The 15,587-nt window shown below is 43.9% G+C and overlaps 1 protein-coding gene across 1 annotated transcript in view; it reads right to left on the bottom strand.

Moving 5' to 3' along the window:
• LOC126483707 (probable 3',5'-cyclic phosphodiesterase pde-5) overlaps positions 1 to 15,587 on the bottom strand; it is a 794,749-nt gene that overhangs the window by 248,217 nt on the left and 530,945 nt on the right. Inside the window, exon 5 of the mRNA XM_050106800.1 lies at positions 8,668 to 8,864. Coding sequence (XP_049962757.1) covers positions 8,668 to 8,864 — 197 coding nt within the window. The remainder of the gene's footprint in view (positions 1 to 8,667; positions 8,865 to 15,587) is intronic.

Here is a 15,587-nt window from a genome sequence, read left to right on the forward strand (position 1 = left end):
CGATACGCTATTTCTTTAATGAAATACTCATTTGTTTCGTTCATTTGCACTGTATTTTTGAATCGCAACATAAAAACGTTCCAAAGGAAAATAACTCTGGCAACAGCTCCGGGCGCAGATTGACACGATGAACAAAACTTGTGATTATCACAGCAGTATTTCACAGAGCTCTTACTCGCTCCATTGTGCAGTGCTTCACGCTCTGACATTAAGCGGCTGCAGTGGGGCGGAGCAAATGATAAACCGCCCGTGCGTGCGAAAGTTTGAAAGCTGTACTTTCGGAAGATCGTAACTGCGTACTGTCAGAATTATGGCCAAAGTTTTCGCGAGGGGCCGTCTGTGGGGCTGACATCGTCTAAGTGTGCTTTTTTCTCTTAAAATAAGAGGGCAAGCTGGTGACGTTTCCTAGTTAGAATGTTCGTAATCCTTTCTATAAAGTTCCAATAGTCATTGTTTCGTGACGACCAACTTGTTAGGCTGCTATAAAATGGTATGCCGTTGACGTTTTCGGCAATGATCTGAGACGTTACGCACGATCTGACTTATACATGTGATGTCGAATTGGCAGGATATCTGTTAGGCCCCATATTACGTAAGACCCAGGTCGTTCTTGACGCTACCAAGCAGTGCCAGTGTCTAAGCTCGTGGGCCGAAAGTTTTTCACTTGGTGTTTCGTCCGATCTTTCCGGATAATGCGCCACAAAATCGAATAAACTCAATGAAGGCATCCTTTTGAGATTCCTCTTCTGTTTCCGCCGGTTGTACAGTTGGTTTAAGACATAGATCTCTCAAAACTTGTCACTCCGCGTAGCCATTTTTCTAATTGAACCGCTGATCTATCGGGATAGTGACTATATTCTTTTATTTTGAACGCTTAATGTAGAAAACTATGTAATATTATTATAGATGTACGATAAATTTAGCCTCAAGATCGATATACAATGACCTATCAGAGAGTAACATACGCGAATTCTGCGAAACGTGGGGTTTTCAGTTATTGTAATTTGATACATGCACCTACTCGTATTCATGACATTATTCATGAGGCAATGTCAGTGTCTGGTCACTGGGGATGGCGTTCTCCTTCTTGACAGATTGCGCCCAGCGTCACTGATTGTGGCAGCTGTGTGTGTGTGTGTGTGTGTGTGTGTGTGTGTGTGTGTGTGTGTGTGTGTGTGTGCGTGTGCACGCGTGTGTGTGTGTGTGACACGTGGGTTTCCGAAAGCCGCTTGTCAGGCACCATACGTGGGAATAATTACATTCCACCACAGGGCAGCGCGCTCAGGAGAGCTGAAATTCCGCGCTAATTAATCACATTTGTGTCGTCTATCGCGTTTAATGATCACTAACCATGAGACCAGATGTGGCGTTATTATGGGCGAAATACTGTAAGTGAATAGCGGTATAAATACTTTCAGCGTTCTTGTATCTCAGTGAAGCATTTTAGATTTACTAATAAGTGTTTCATTCTATTCTAATTTATCTTGGCTCATATCTGGCTGTTAAATCAGCAGACCATGCAAACATATCTTACTCAACTGAAGTTATGAAAATTTTGTTCGAGCCTGTCCTGGGATGTAGTATAGTTAAATTGGTATCGCTTAAATGTAACATGAAAGAATAAGTCCGTCATGGCATTTTTATTAGACGGGCCTTGCACCTAAGACCAGACATGAATATTTTGGCTCTTCCTCTGTTACATTTTTATATTGGCATTTGTACCACGACGAATCAAGCATTTAGAACGAAAATTGTATATTATCTTGAAGACTGCCTGGTGAACAGTGTAATGCTTGAACCGACCCATCCACCACCATGCCGATTCTGCGTAGGATTGTCTCCCTATATTTCAGTCAACGTTCTGTGATAACTCAAGCTGTATGTGCGACTATATTGTAGGAAAGAAAATAAACTAAGTGTGTGTGCCGATTTGTTACTGCGGACGAGCAACGTGTCTCCCACTGTATTGCAGGAACGAAACAGCAACTGAACGAAGATTACTTAAGTTGTGGCCATGTAAAAGAAAAATTGATATTGTGATCAGGACAATACAGATTCCTACAGAGGTATGAAGCACGAATTATTGGTACACCCTCGCCTGCTCCCCCTCCCCATCCTTCCCCACGCCCAAGCCGTTAGATTAGGCGCCCTACGAATTCTGGTTACTTCCACACGTAAGATATTTGCTGCTGGAAATCTGTTTCTGTCCTAAGCCACTGAGGAGGTCATGGTAACTATAAATGGATATTCTACCGATCTTTCTGAATCGGACTGCATTTTTGTAAGAAACTAGTAAGAAAAATGTTGGACCGAATATTCTGAATTAGGAAAGTCGCAAGGCTTTGTTCACTGTCAGACCCCTAGGGGTACGTTCAGCGGCCTAATGGGAAATAATTCAAAAATGACTCTTAGCACTATGGGCTGAACATCGGAGTGAACATCGGAGGTCATCAGTCCCCTAGAACTTAGAACTACTTAAACCTAACTAACCTAAGGACATCACGCACATCCATGCCCGAGGCAGGATTCGAACCTGCGACCGTAGCAGTCGCGCGGTTCCGGACTGAAGCGTCTAGAGTCGCTCGGCCACCGCCGCCGGCGGGAAATAGATCGTTTTCACGTAGTGCATGAGCGTCGTGTCCCAAGTGTATGTTTTGCGTACTGTAAGGGCAGTGTCTAGTTTGTGTTGTATGATGAGACAATTGAGAGGACGAACTCGACGCCGGTATTCTACTCGACAAGACAAAACAAGCTGAAGTGCTCAGAAGTCATGGTCAAATGTTGATATAATTTCCCACACGTACACACCACAGGCGGGTACGTAAATGATTAGAGTTGCAATTCTCTACGACACGTTGGACGGTCACCAGAGTGTATTATTGCGGTTCGTGTTAGGTGATGTTACAAGGCCTGATGGGGTATGTTAGAGACGTGAAAAACATCAGATGCGTAGGCTTTCGTTACCCCCGAAACGCAGACGTTTGCTTTGTAGTGGTGCTGTTATCGGGAAGCATCAATTGGTGGTGAATGGCGTCACGTTGTGTTCAGCGATGAATCGCGGTTCTGCATAATCCCAGATGACCATAGTCGGCAAATTGGGCGGCGACGCCGGCCGCTGTGGGAGAGCGGTTCTATGCGCTTCAGTCTGGAACCGAGCGACCGCTACGGTCGCAGGTTCGAATCCTGCCTCGAGCATGGATGTATGTGATGTCCATAGGTTAGTTAGGTTCAAGTAGTTCTAAGTTCTAGGGGACTGATGACCTCAGATGTAAAGTCCCATAGTGCTCAGAGCCATTTGAACCATTTTTGGGCGGCGACCAGGGGAGAGGTCTCATTATTAAAACGTTTCGGAGAGGCACAGCGGTATTATTCTTGGCGTCATGGTCTGGGAAGCTAAAGGATATGACTTCAAGCCACAGTTGCTAGGGAACTCGGCACAACGATACATCATGGACATCCTGCATCTTCACGTGTTACGTCTCATGTGGCAGTACTGTGGTTCCATTTTCTCAACAGGATGACGTTCGTCAACACACAGGACGAGTCTCAATGGACTGTGTGCGTGATGCTGAAATATCCCCACGGGTCAGCAAGAGCCCCATATCTGTCCTAGGCAAAAGATGTTTGGGATCAGCTCAGACGTCAGGTTCATCCCAGTGACAGTATCCAGCATACCGAGGATCAGTTACAACAGTTGTGGGCTAGACTGCCTCAGTGGAGGGTACAACTGCCTTATGGCACCCGTCCTAATCGAATCAGTACATGCATCCATGGTAGAAGGGGTGCAACGTCATGCTGATAAGTGCGAAGTTGTTTGTAAATTTAACACGATATTGTAACTGCTGAAGTAATATGAAATATCCTCTCAACCCGTGAAGTTTCATTTCTTTTTCTCCCCCCCCCCCCTCCATCTTCTGAATGCTTCACTCTTTTTTCGTGTAGTGTAGTTTACTCCTCTATAATAGCAGGAAGGGGATGGCCGACTCCATCCGTCCCATTGTGATTACTATGAACAGTGTCGCAAGCCTTCTTATCACGAGGCACCATGAGAAGGATTAGAAGTCACTCCAGGAGACTGACGCAAAGTCTGGCGATCACGAACTTTACTCCAACACCTCTCCTCTCCTTGCCGGCCAAATAGTGATGCTAGTAATTTCTTCTACCAGCAGGACTCGAACCTTCTATCTCCGAGTCGAGCTCCACGGCACAGGAGTGCGTTAGCGATCTCAGCTACGGAGTTGGATACAGCGTAGGAATATTAGCTTATTAAGACCTATAAAACAGATCCAGAACGTTTTCGTTGACATTGCATTTCTATGCAATAAGCTCTAATTATTCTTTTGAGTAAAACAAAATGAAACATGCGATTTTGTCGAAGACTGACATTCTAAGCCCGTGGCTGTGTACTAAATATACGTTGACTCTTACAGAGAAGATAACAGCAACCGGCCACTTTTTATAGTGCTATTTACTTATTTAAAAGGCGCCATTATTGGTTTCGAACCGACAGGTTCATCATCAGACGGCTTGTTCACATTGAGATAGCATTTTACTTCAGCTTTCACTTTTTGTTCTCCCAAATGATGAATTCGTAGGGCACCACCATCCCAAGAGAATTTCATCATTTGCGAGAACAAATAGTGAAAGCTAATGTCAAATGTATCTTAACGAGAACAAGCCGTCTGATGATGAACCTGTCGGTTCGAAACCAATAATGGCGCTGTTTAAATAAGTAAATAGCACTATAAAAAGTGGCCGGTTGCTGTTATCTTCTTTGTAAGTCAACCTATACAATGTATCGTGTCTTACCGCGAATGAGCAGGTTATTGCTGGTATGTTATTCAATAGTCAGTAATATAATCTTTGAGTATACCGTACAAGGTAGTTTTCGGTTACACAATTCGGTCACACAATTAAAGTAGCATATCTATAAATGAACGATATTTAACAATCATTTAAAAATAGTACAGTCTCTGCCTCGCAGACTGAACATCTCTGTAAATTTTTTTTTTTATCTTAGGCCGCCATGAAAGCAATGTTAAATGATGAAGCATTTCTATTAACACTTACAAATGTTCTACATAAACTCGTAATGATTTTCCATAACTTTATAATCTGTTTCTTTCCACAGCTATTACCATTGCGGCAACCGCTTATTTGGTTACAGCATTATGCGTTGCTTTATTAGAGAAAGCTCAGTTCCGAGACATTTTTGCCAAAGCTTCTGCAGTTAAAATCTAGTATTGTATCAGTCTGAGTCTCGATGTATGAACAGCTTTATCTGGTTTTGATCCTGAGAAACGTGATGTCGCACAAGAATGTCGAGAGAATTACTGCAGTTAGTATTTCAGGATGATGAAACCGTCCATGGTACTTTGAAGTACAGTCTCTCTGGAATTCGAATGGCGCAGAGTGCTAAGTGGTGCACATCCCATTGAGCGACGGACAGTGACAAATAGTCGAGTAGGAAAAGAGCAAAGCGCGGTTTTAATCTGGTGCGGCTGAACACGATCGAACAGAATAATTTCTCTCACCAATGATACGTTCTCCATTTACCAGATTACAAAAGGATTCTCTGCTGAAAAAGGAGGAAAGAAACAGAGAGAGAGAGAGTGGTGAGAGAAAAATGAGAGAGAGGGCGGGGATGAGGGAAGCGGGTAGAGGGGAGAGCGGATGGGGGTAAGAACGGAAGCATGCAGGGGATGGTGGTCCGTAGAGCAAGGTTGAGTGGTGATAAAGATGCGTAGGAGGAGACAGACAACTAACGATAAGAGACGATTCACAGCAGCTGACTTGTTTGATTTAAATCTGTTTTGTAGCGGAAATATCGTGGTTTTATATAATTCGGCTGGAATAACAAAATAAAATGTATGTTCAGAGGTTGTCAGCATGTGTGAAGCATTTGTGCTGTAGTGCTATACGGATAATATTTTTTTGGTAGGACATTAAAAGATGCAAGCTCTACTAAAGGGTGTATCTACACTAATCCTGTACGTCTCTAGAGTACTGCTTCGTAGTACGGAATCCTTACCAGATAGGACTGATGGAGGACATCGAAAAGGTTGAAAGAAGGTCAGGTCGTTTTGTAACATCGCGAAATAGTTGAGAGAGTGTCACAGATATAACACCCGAGTTGGGGTGACAGTCAATAAAACAAATGCGTTTTCATTGTGGCGAGATCTTTTCACGAAATTTCAATCACCAAGTTTCTCTTCCAAATGCGAAAATATTTTTCTGACAGCCACCTACGTAAGGAGAAATGATCATTGTACTAAAATATGTGAAATTAGTGCTCTCAGGAAAAGATTTAGGCGTTCGTTTTTCCCGCGCACTTTTCGATGGTGGAGCGGTAGAGAAGTAGTCTCAAGGTGGTTTAATGAACCCACTACCAGGCACATAAGTGTGAACTGCGGAGAAATCATGTAGATGTAGGTGCAGGAACTTCGACTGGCGACTACGGTTTAGCCACCAGCCACGCAGCAGTGCATTGAGAGCTGCCACACTACAAGGTTGCCAGTAACTCAACTGCGGAGGATGATACCCCAGCATCGCTACGATACCAGGTGGCGGTAAGTTCGCTGTTTGCAGCGGTGTTATCGTCTATACTGTCTCTCTTCCGTGAGTCACTTGCAGTCCACAAGCTTTGCCGGTATTCTTCCGCCGGAGGGCTCTATAGAACGTCGCCGTCCGTTCTCCGGCAGTCGACATCGGGAATTCACAGTTCATGGTTATATCTAGGCTTAACGTCGAGCGCGACGCGGTCCATCAAACAGAGTTCCATTCGCCGAGCGTGCAGTACACTCCGGGCTTTATGCCGGCCACCATACGAGTCTAAGGGCCTCGTATACTGCGTCCGAAGCGCCGAGTCGTCGAGAGTGTCTCGACCACGGACATCATGGTACTTCATAGGACAGCCCAGTGACTTCGCTGGCATAGATGATACTACTCTTGCTAAGAGACTTTTACTGTGTACTGTATCATAAATTTTATCAGGACTGTCTTTTAATTGTGTTGCTTCTGAAGATGCTTTATGTTGAACTTGCTTGGTGTGTTGTGTTAATAAAGTTCCACTGTTCTTTGGCTGCATGAATACATCCATTCACTAATAGTGCACACAGCCCATGACAGGGGTTAAAAGTAGATGCAAATAAAAAATAACCGCCTGAATGCGAGCAAAGCAGTAGTGAACACAGAATGAGAAACATTTACAGACAGTAAGCGTACCCACATTATTATGAAATGCAAGTTGGCAGGAGAGAGTATTGGCTCTTACTTTCTTTTGTAACAATAAGTTATACAACTCTTTGGGAAAAGTACTAAATATTGGCGTAGCAAGTAAACTCAAAAAAAGGGCAGCTACATAAGCTCCCTGAAAATTTATAATGAAGTTATAAATCACAAGCCAGTTCCATGGTTGAAAAGTATATAAAGAAAACTTTAGAATATTCAGTATCTTTCATTTGGGCATTTCGTCCAACTGTCATTAAATTACGCACGTCCTGGATAAAATTCAAAAACAATTAGGGCTTGAAGTAGTCCGAAGTGGAAATATTCCAGCATATTCCTGTTCTGTTCAGCAGAATGTACGTTCAGTGTCCTAGTACTCGTAGAAAGTCCCCCTCCGTTGACACAACACTGTGACAATGGGCAATCGAGTGTCGACGACTCTTGTGAGCTCTACGAGCACAGTGGGAACTTGCAGGCCTGCTGCACCAGATGTGTCAGCGGCTCTTGTCCCACTGCACCTCGTGCGGACCTTTAGTGGTTACGAGTATTTGACAAGCCGGCGACTAGCTTAAGAGCGAATCTGAAGGCTGGGATGACCAGTTCTGGACGTTACAAATCAACCACTAACCACTAACCTGCAACACCTCCAGAAGACACTGGAAAAGTAGCTTCGTCCCAGCAGAAACCAACTTCGTATAAAATTAAAGTCGCAATTGTCTAACTGAATTAAAATGGGCGATCAAAGAGTTTCCACTTGGCGGTGTTGGTATAGCGTATATGCAACGTAGCCTGAGTCTGATGTGAGTATATAAGCACCGACATGTAGGCAAGAAATTCGTGTGACATTCGTGTCTTTCCGACATGCGTGCTGGAATGCGGAAACTTGAACTATGGTGATGTTTTTAACAAATGCGTCCAAAGAGGACCAACGTGTTGTTATTTTTTTCTTGGCGGCAGGACAAACACCGGTAGACATCGGAGAATGTGTGTGGGGCAGCATGTCTGCAGAAAACCACCTTTGTGAAATAGCGCGCCAAGGGTTGCTGCTGCTCCATAATACACGTCTCCACATCTCAAATGCAGCTCAAATGCAGTTACGACAACTTAAGTGGGAGACACTGGATCACACACCCGACAGTGCTGATCTCTCCATACTGTTATCATGCCTTTGAGTTCTTAAAAAAGGCCTTGAAGGGTTGACGATATCTGTCGGACGAAGATACGCGGGAGGCAGTTACAGACTTCTTCAAGCAGCAGGCCATGGTATTTTACCAAATGGATATCTTCAGACTGATGCGTCAACGGAATGACTGCCTGACTGTCATACCGATTCTAGACTGTACGGCCTTCGAACGGAAACTCTTTGATCGCCTCTTACTACAAGGCTCTGCTCGTAGTGGGCAGATATCAGGGCATTATAAGCTGGAATTGTGTGCAGACCTGTCGTCCTGTCCCAGGTAGAGGCCCAGCAGGTCGGGGTCGCCGCGGTCTGCCAGGTAGAGGCGGTAGCCGTCGGCGCCCACGGCGGAGCAGATGCAGCCGGCCAACTCCCACAGCACGTGGCCCTTGGTGGGCCGCTGCTGCAGCGACCGCGTCAGCTCCTGCAGCATCTGCCGCTTGTCCGCGTGGACGCAGAACTGCAAACAGCAGTCAGTCAACTCTCCTGTGTAGTAAGCCATCACAAGATCAGATCTTAAATTTTACAACTTAGGGCTATACTCCACCAATTCTGTTACAGTGGAGTCTACAAGGTCCAGTTACATAAACGTGACCACAGCCTATGTAGGACGTCAACTGCAATAACTACTTACAGACGGAAAGTGGCAGCACTAGCAGTGAAGGACATAAAAAATGTGTGGTCGGACGCGGAAAACAGTGCAGTCTTTGTCATGACGCGGAAGCGGAGCGATGTGTCTGTAGAGTACACTGAGGGGCGACAAAAGTCATGGGATACCTCGTAATAGCGTGCGGGATATTCTTTTGTCCGGCGTAGTGCAGCAACTCGACGTGATATGGACTCAACAACCTGCAAATATGCTGAGCCCTGCTGCCTCTACAACCGTTCATAACTGCGGAAGTATTGCTGGTGCAAGATTTTGTGCACGAAATGACCTCTCGAGTATGTCCCATAATTGTTCGACAGGATTCATATCAGGCGATGTGGCTGCCAATTCATTCGTTGGACTGTCCAGAATTTTCTTCAAACCAATTGCGAACAATTGTGGCCCAGTGACACAGCGCATTGTCATCCATGAAATTCACCATTGTTTGGGGACATGAAGTCCATCAATGGCTGCAAATGGTATCCAATTAACCGAACATCCAGAGAACCCAGTACATTCCATCCAAACACAGCTCACACCGTTATATAGCCACCACCAGCTTTGCACAGTGCCTTGTTGACAACTTGGGTACATGGCTTCGTGGGATCTGCGCCACACTCAAACCCCTCCATCAGTTCTTAACGACTGAATCGGGACTCATCTGACTAGACATCGGTTTTCCAGTCGCCTAGGATCCAACCGGTATGCTTACGAGCCTAGGAGAGGTGTTTTATGCGACATCGTGCTGTTAGCAAAAGCACTCGAGTCCGTCGTCTTCTGCCATAGCCCATTAATACCAAATTTCATTGCACTGTTCTAACGGGTAAGTTAGTCGTACGTACCACATTGATTTCTACGATTATTTCACGCAGTGTTGCTTTTCTGTTAGTACTGACAACTGTATGCAAATGCTGCTGCTCTCGGATGGTCAAGGCACGGCGTCGGCCACTTCATTGTCCATTATAAGAGGTAACGCCTGAGATTTAGTATTCCCGGAACACTCTTGACAATGTGAATCTCGGAATGTTGATTTCCGTAATGATTTCCAAAATGTAATGTCCCATCCGTATAGCTCCAGCTACCCCCTCCTCCTTCCCCCCCCCCCCCCCCCCTCCACTGCCTTCAACAAAGTCTGTTAATTCTCGTCGTGCTGCCGTAATCACGTCCGAAACATTTTCACATGAATCACGTGAATACAACCATCATCTGTATGCGTCCATATCGCTATCCCATGACTTTTGCCACCTCAAGTGAATACCTTGCATGCCAAACTGGCACTACCCAAAACTGACACCGAGACTACTGCGGTGCACCATGGCCCATAGATGACAGGGTTGAACGATGGTTGCGGAGTTGTGTACGGGCGAATAGACGTGCAACTGTTGAGCAACTGACCGCTCAGATGAAGAAAGGGGCTATTACCACTGTGCTCCCAGCGACCGTTCAGCGATCGTTGCTGTGCATGGGCCTTAGCAGCAGGTGCTTCGTTAACACACCCATACTGACTGCTGTTCATAGGCGACGAAGGCTCGAATTTTCACTCCAGTGCCGCAACTGGAAGTCCGCCGAGGGGCGGCAGTTTATCATTTTTTAGTGAGACGTTTCATGCGCTATTGGAGAGATCGCCGTTGGCGTGTACGGCGTAAAACGTCCCAAAGCAAAAATCTTGCAACACTCTCCGCTAGAATCCAAGCTGGAGGAGGGAGTGTTATAATCCACGGAATGTCTTCGTGACATTCCCTGGGTGATCTCGCCATCCTGTAAGGCGCAACAGATCAACGTAAGTATGCACCTATCCTTGGGAACCACGTCCACCCCAACATGCAGTTTGTTTTTCCTCGCCACGATGGCATCTCCCAGCAGGACAATCCAATGTATCACACAGCTAGCAGCGTACGTGCGTGTTTCGGAGAGCACCAGTACGAGTTTACCGTAACTCCGTGGCCACCACGATGTCCGCATTTAAACCTAATCGAGAATCTGTGGGACCACCTCGATTGGGCTGTTCTCGCCATGGAGCCTCAACCGAGAATGCAGAACGCCACGCCACTGGATGTGGCATGGCTCTCCATCCCTGTCGATATCTTCCAGGATCTCACTCATTTTATTCCTGCTCCTCTCGGAGCGATCCACGCTGAAAAATGTGGTTAATCTTGCTATTACCAGGAGGCCACATTAATGTGTCTGGACAGTGTATTATTTATGTATACCAGATGAACGCTATAGCTTATTTGATATATTGTGTATGACAGTTTAAACACAGCTCACAAAAATTTAATTAACATCCTGTAACACGGATAGTAACTTTGATAGTGGTCTCAGTTTGGCGAGGAAGTTTTTCATTTATGCCAATGCAGCTGAATGCTTTTTTAACGTAGACCTACTAAATTGTGATTATGTTGAAACTTACGTTTCAACCAACGCTGCACATTGTCTCAATCATTTACTGTGTGATTAAGGTCGGGTGATTTAGCGGGCCAGTCGACGTGCGACAATGTACGTGAGCATTCTGCCTTCTGAACAGAGCTGTTGTCATCTTGAAAGACGGGAGTGTCCACACCATACTGTAAAATAAAGCGCAACACTTGGTCGACCTGAATCGTGAAAGAAATGCGCATCTGAATGAGTGGACCCAAGTCATGGTACGAAGAACACCCCCAAACCAAAGCGTATCAGAACCATATCTGACCGAACTGCACCCTCCACGCAGTAAGAGATAAACGTCACATGGGCTGTTCGTTACTCGCCGCCTTGCGTGATTTGAAAAGAGCCAAAGCGTGACTCGTTGGCCCACAGTACACATCTCCACTTAATTACTGTCCAGTTGCTTGTTTGACTGGCCTATTTAAGACCAAGAGCTTTACGTGCCGCTGTGAACAAATGGCCTTTTATGAGGTGCTCGACATCAAATGTCTATTCCATGCAGTTCCCTTCGTACTTTTCACCAGGAAACTGGTTGAGATAGACATGCAGTCATTGAGAGTAGCAATTTCTGTTGTGTTTGAAGCTGAGTTTCGCTTACTATACGTGACTCCCGTCTCCGGTTCCCTTGGGATAGAATGATTTTACGACTTCTGTTCTTGCGCCATGTTCTATGGCTATGGGTAGTGCACCGTATCTTGCAGAGACAATGAACAATCTACACTAATAAATAAAAAAACGGCAGCTTCACTGGCACGTACATACATGGTACCTGCTTTCTTCCGCTCTGTCGCGTCTTCACGTCGACCCATAATACTGAGCTGATTGCAGACAACCTACAGGTACATACGTACCACTTCACTGACACGACTTACGTCAAGAGTGAAGGGTCATATGGTCACCCGGTTCCACTTCTACACTTTGTACAATGCTGCAAAGCAAGATTGTGCTCTTTTACGAGGCTGGCGCCTAGTTTGTCCAGTGGGCTAAGTTAATCACTACTGCAATGAAGATGATGAGTGTGAGCATATGTTTTGATACTACTACATCCTGGCCTGACTCAGGGGACCAAACCACAGCGTAGCACTAGGTAGTGGTACCGTATTACCCGAATGTGAACTGCTAGCAATACCTTCACCACGGACCGCGGGGTGAGCGTGCTAGAAGAGGCTGCTACAGTCTAATGTCGTGGAACACATTGCTGAAATCAAGGACATGTTGAGAGCAGCGAAATGCTTTCTGTATGTAACGCTTTTCGGTGTAAATGTTCCTACAGGTTGCGACTGTTACTCATCTTTGGATACTACATTTCCACTGCTTTGTATACTGAACTCAGACCAAAATTCGACAGGACCCTGCTGATCCTGTTTAGAGTACCGGTAGCAGTTAATTGAGCGGCGTGTATTGATAAGCGCATTTTCATACCGCAGACTGGTAAAATTTGTTTTCCTTTATCGTCGGGCTGTACGTTAACAATGAATTTATGGTTCAGTCGATTGTGAACAGAGCATCACGCTCAGTCGTTGTTAGAGTGTTAGGGCAACCAACACCAAAGAAACAAGATAAGTAATTACATTGTTCTGCATTAAATTTAATATGCGACCGCTATGAGTCCTCTCCATTTGCTGCCTAGTTCTGTTTAGTTAACAGTATGTCAGAACTTTAACCCTTAAATAAGAATTATACTTTTGAATATTCCTTCAGCTTATTCAGCAACGACTGAAACAGCTGAAATAGAGCAGTCAATGAGATGAAAACTATGGGCATATAATAAGGTGACAATTCCTTTTTGTGATGATTTAACAAGCTTGACATAAACGTCTCCCACTATTTTCAAAAATACATGTTACTTACTGTCACTGATTACGGGTAAGTATTGTTATTATTTCATTTTCCTTTATTGCTACAGTTGTAGATTTGAGTTTAAAAATGTTTGGTGCACACTGGACAAATAATTGATGTCTCGAGACTAATCAGATTCCTGGCACGAGAGATAGTGTCGTATATGATAATTTCAAGAAAGTATGTCAGTTCCGACCAAGTGGAATTGTCCGACATATTACTGCCTTGACTGATCTGGTGGACGATTTAGTCAATGTATAATTAGAAGCAAAAGTATTTATCGTTTTGTATTACAGTACAGATACCTGCGGAAATATTTTTCATATGTTGGTTCATTAATTTAGAGACGAAAGCAACGTGAAAATTGGCAGCTTGGCAGAAAGATGGCATCGACAACAAAGAAACTCAGTTTTTATTATGGCAGTACGTAAGTGAAATACAACTTCGAGAAGATAAAGAATTCTGTTCATGTGATTTTTGAAAGCAGTATGTGGTACGTTCAAATGGATAAACAGCAATTACTTGTTTTGAATACGTTATCGCTAAAGTGTATTCACCGAAATTTTGTGAAATTTTGGAGGGAAATTGCTTCTTTTTTTCAATAGTTAAGAAAGGGTAGTAGAATACAAGCGTGCTATACACCTGCAGAAGTTATTCCACTTGAGAAATTACGCACAACAACAACGTCAGAGGAAAACACAGAATTAGAGTCCAAAATAAAATCAAACAATCCTACAATTAAAGTGCTGTCTAACTGTGGATGCCGTAGGTATTAGATCAATCAGTACGGTATATACTATTATACGAGGAAGTGACTAAATCATAAATCTTTAAACGAAATGCGTGTCGCCATTGTTTCTGGCTACTAACATATTCAAATACTAGTTCTTTAATAATGATTGGTCTAGTGCAAGCATAATTTTAACATATGCTGCGCCGATTTACTAGTGTTACCGTCGATGAGATGTATGTCCACCACTTCACACCAAAAACAAAACGTAACGAAGTCGCTGGTAGGAAGTGGCTTTGCACTATGATTTTATCTGGAATGTTGTTGCTGCGGTTTTCTTGGTTGCAAAAGGGGTTATCCTAAGTGTTTACAAACTATAAAAAATAGATGGTGAATTTTTGTTCATATTACGACGAAAGTTGTGCAAAAATAGGTGATACGCAGATATTAATTCAATGGAAAGGAAAAATATCTTTCGTCAGGGTACTGCATTAGTCCACAAACGGTTCTTGGCATACAGAAACTGAGGTGTCCAAAGGAATAACTGTTGAGCAGCTGGCCTATTTACTTGATATGGGACCATTTAACTTCAATTTTGACTTCCATCTGTTCTAACACCTAAGGAAATGTGGTGGAGGAAGACTTTTAAGTTTACTGAGGAAGGAGCGACAAACTTTGTCGACGCGCGTCCGTCCCTGGCTGGAGAGGGAGTACGTGTGTGTGTGTGTGTGTGTGTGTGTGTGTGTGTGTGTGTGTGTGTGTCCCTCAAGGAGCTCCGCGACGCCAACAACGTTACATTTCGTCCGCAGGTCGTTTAGAAGGCGCATTGAGCTGTGAATTCAGACAACAGAAACTCGTTGCATGTTGCGCTCGCCTTAAAACTCCGAACGCTTTAGTTCCGTACTTAGAATTGATGGATATTTTATTTAAACTGATTTATAAACAGTTGGTTTTCATATACCAGATATAAGATAGAAAAAATATTCTGTTTATCAATGTTATTACTCTCTTTAAAATACTAAACCATGTCTATGTAGCTTCTTACGTTTACCTATTGAAATAAATATTCCTTTCACATATAATTTTGTAATTTACATAGCAAAGCACGTTATGTGAAACACCCTGCACATTTAATGTCCTGTTTCAGTCACATGAAATAGTGCAGTATATCACGTGGGTGGCAATGGTTGCACTGATTAGTGCTTATCGTGACTACAATGACAAGCTCTCTGATACTTTTTCTTTATTTACAGCTGTTCCTTTCGTAATAACGTAACTTTACGCTCCACTATTTCGTACCAGGCTAGTCATGTTTGAAAAAAATGTTGCTACAGTTTTTGTTCCATTTTTGGTAAGATTGTTATTAAAAAACGACGAAGGAACATTAAATATTGTGTATTGAAAGGTTACTTTTCATACTTTGGAGATAAACGTGATGATCAACGAGAAAACGATGTTTGATTTCAACTTTGTATCAGAAAATGACTGCGAGCGGGACGGAGGCTTGGACGTCATTCAAGGACGTTATTGCTGAGTTTTTAGGA

The sequence above is a fragment of the Schistocerca serialis genome, chromosome 1 (assembly GCF_023864345.2).
Source record: "Schistocerca serialis cubense isolate TAMUIC-IGC-003099 chromosome 1, iqSchSeri2.2, whole genome shotgun sequence".
NCBI lineage: Eukaryota > Metazoa > Arthropoda > Insecta > Orthoptera > Acrididae > Schistocerca > Schistocerca serialis.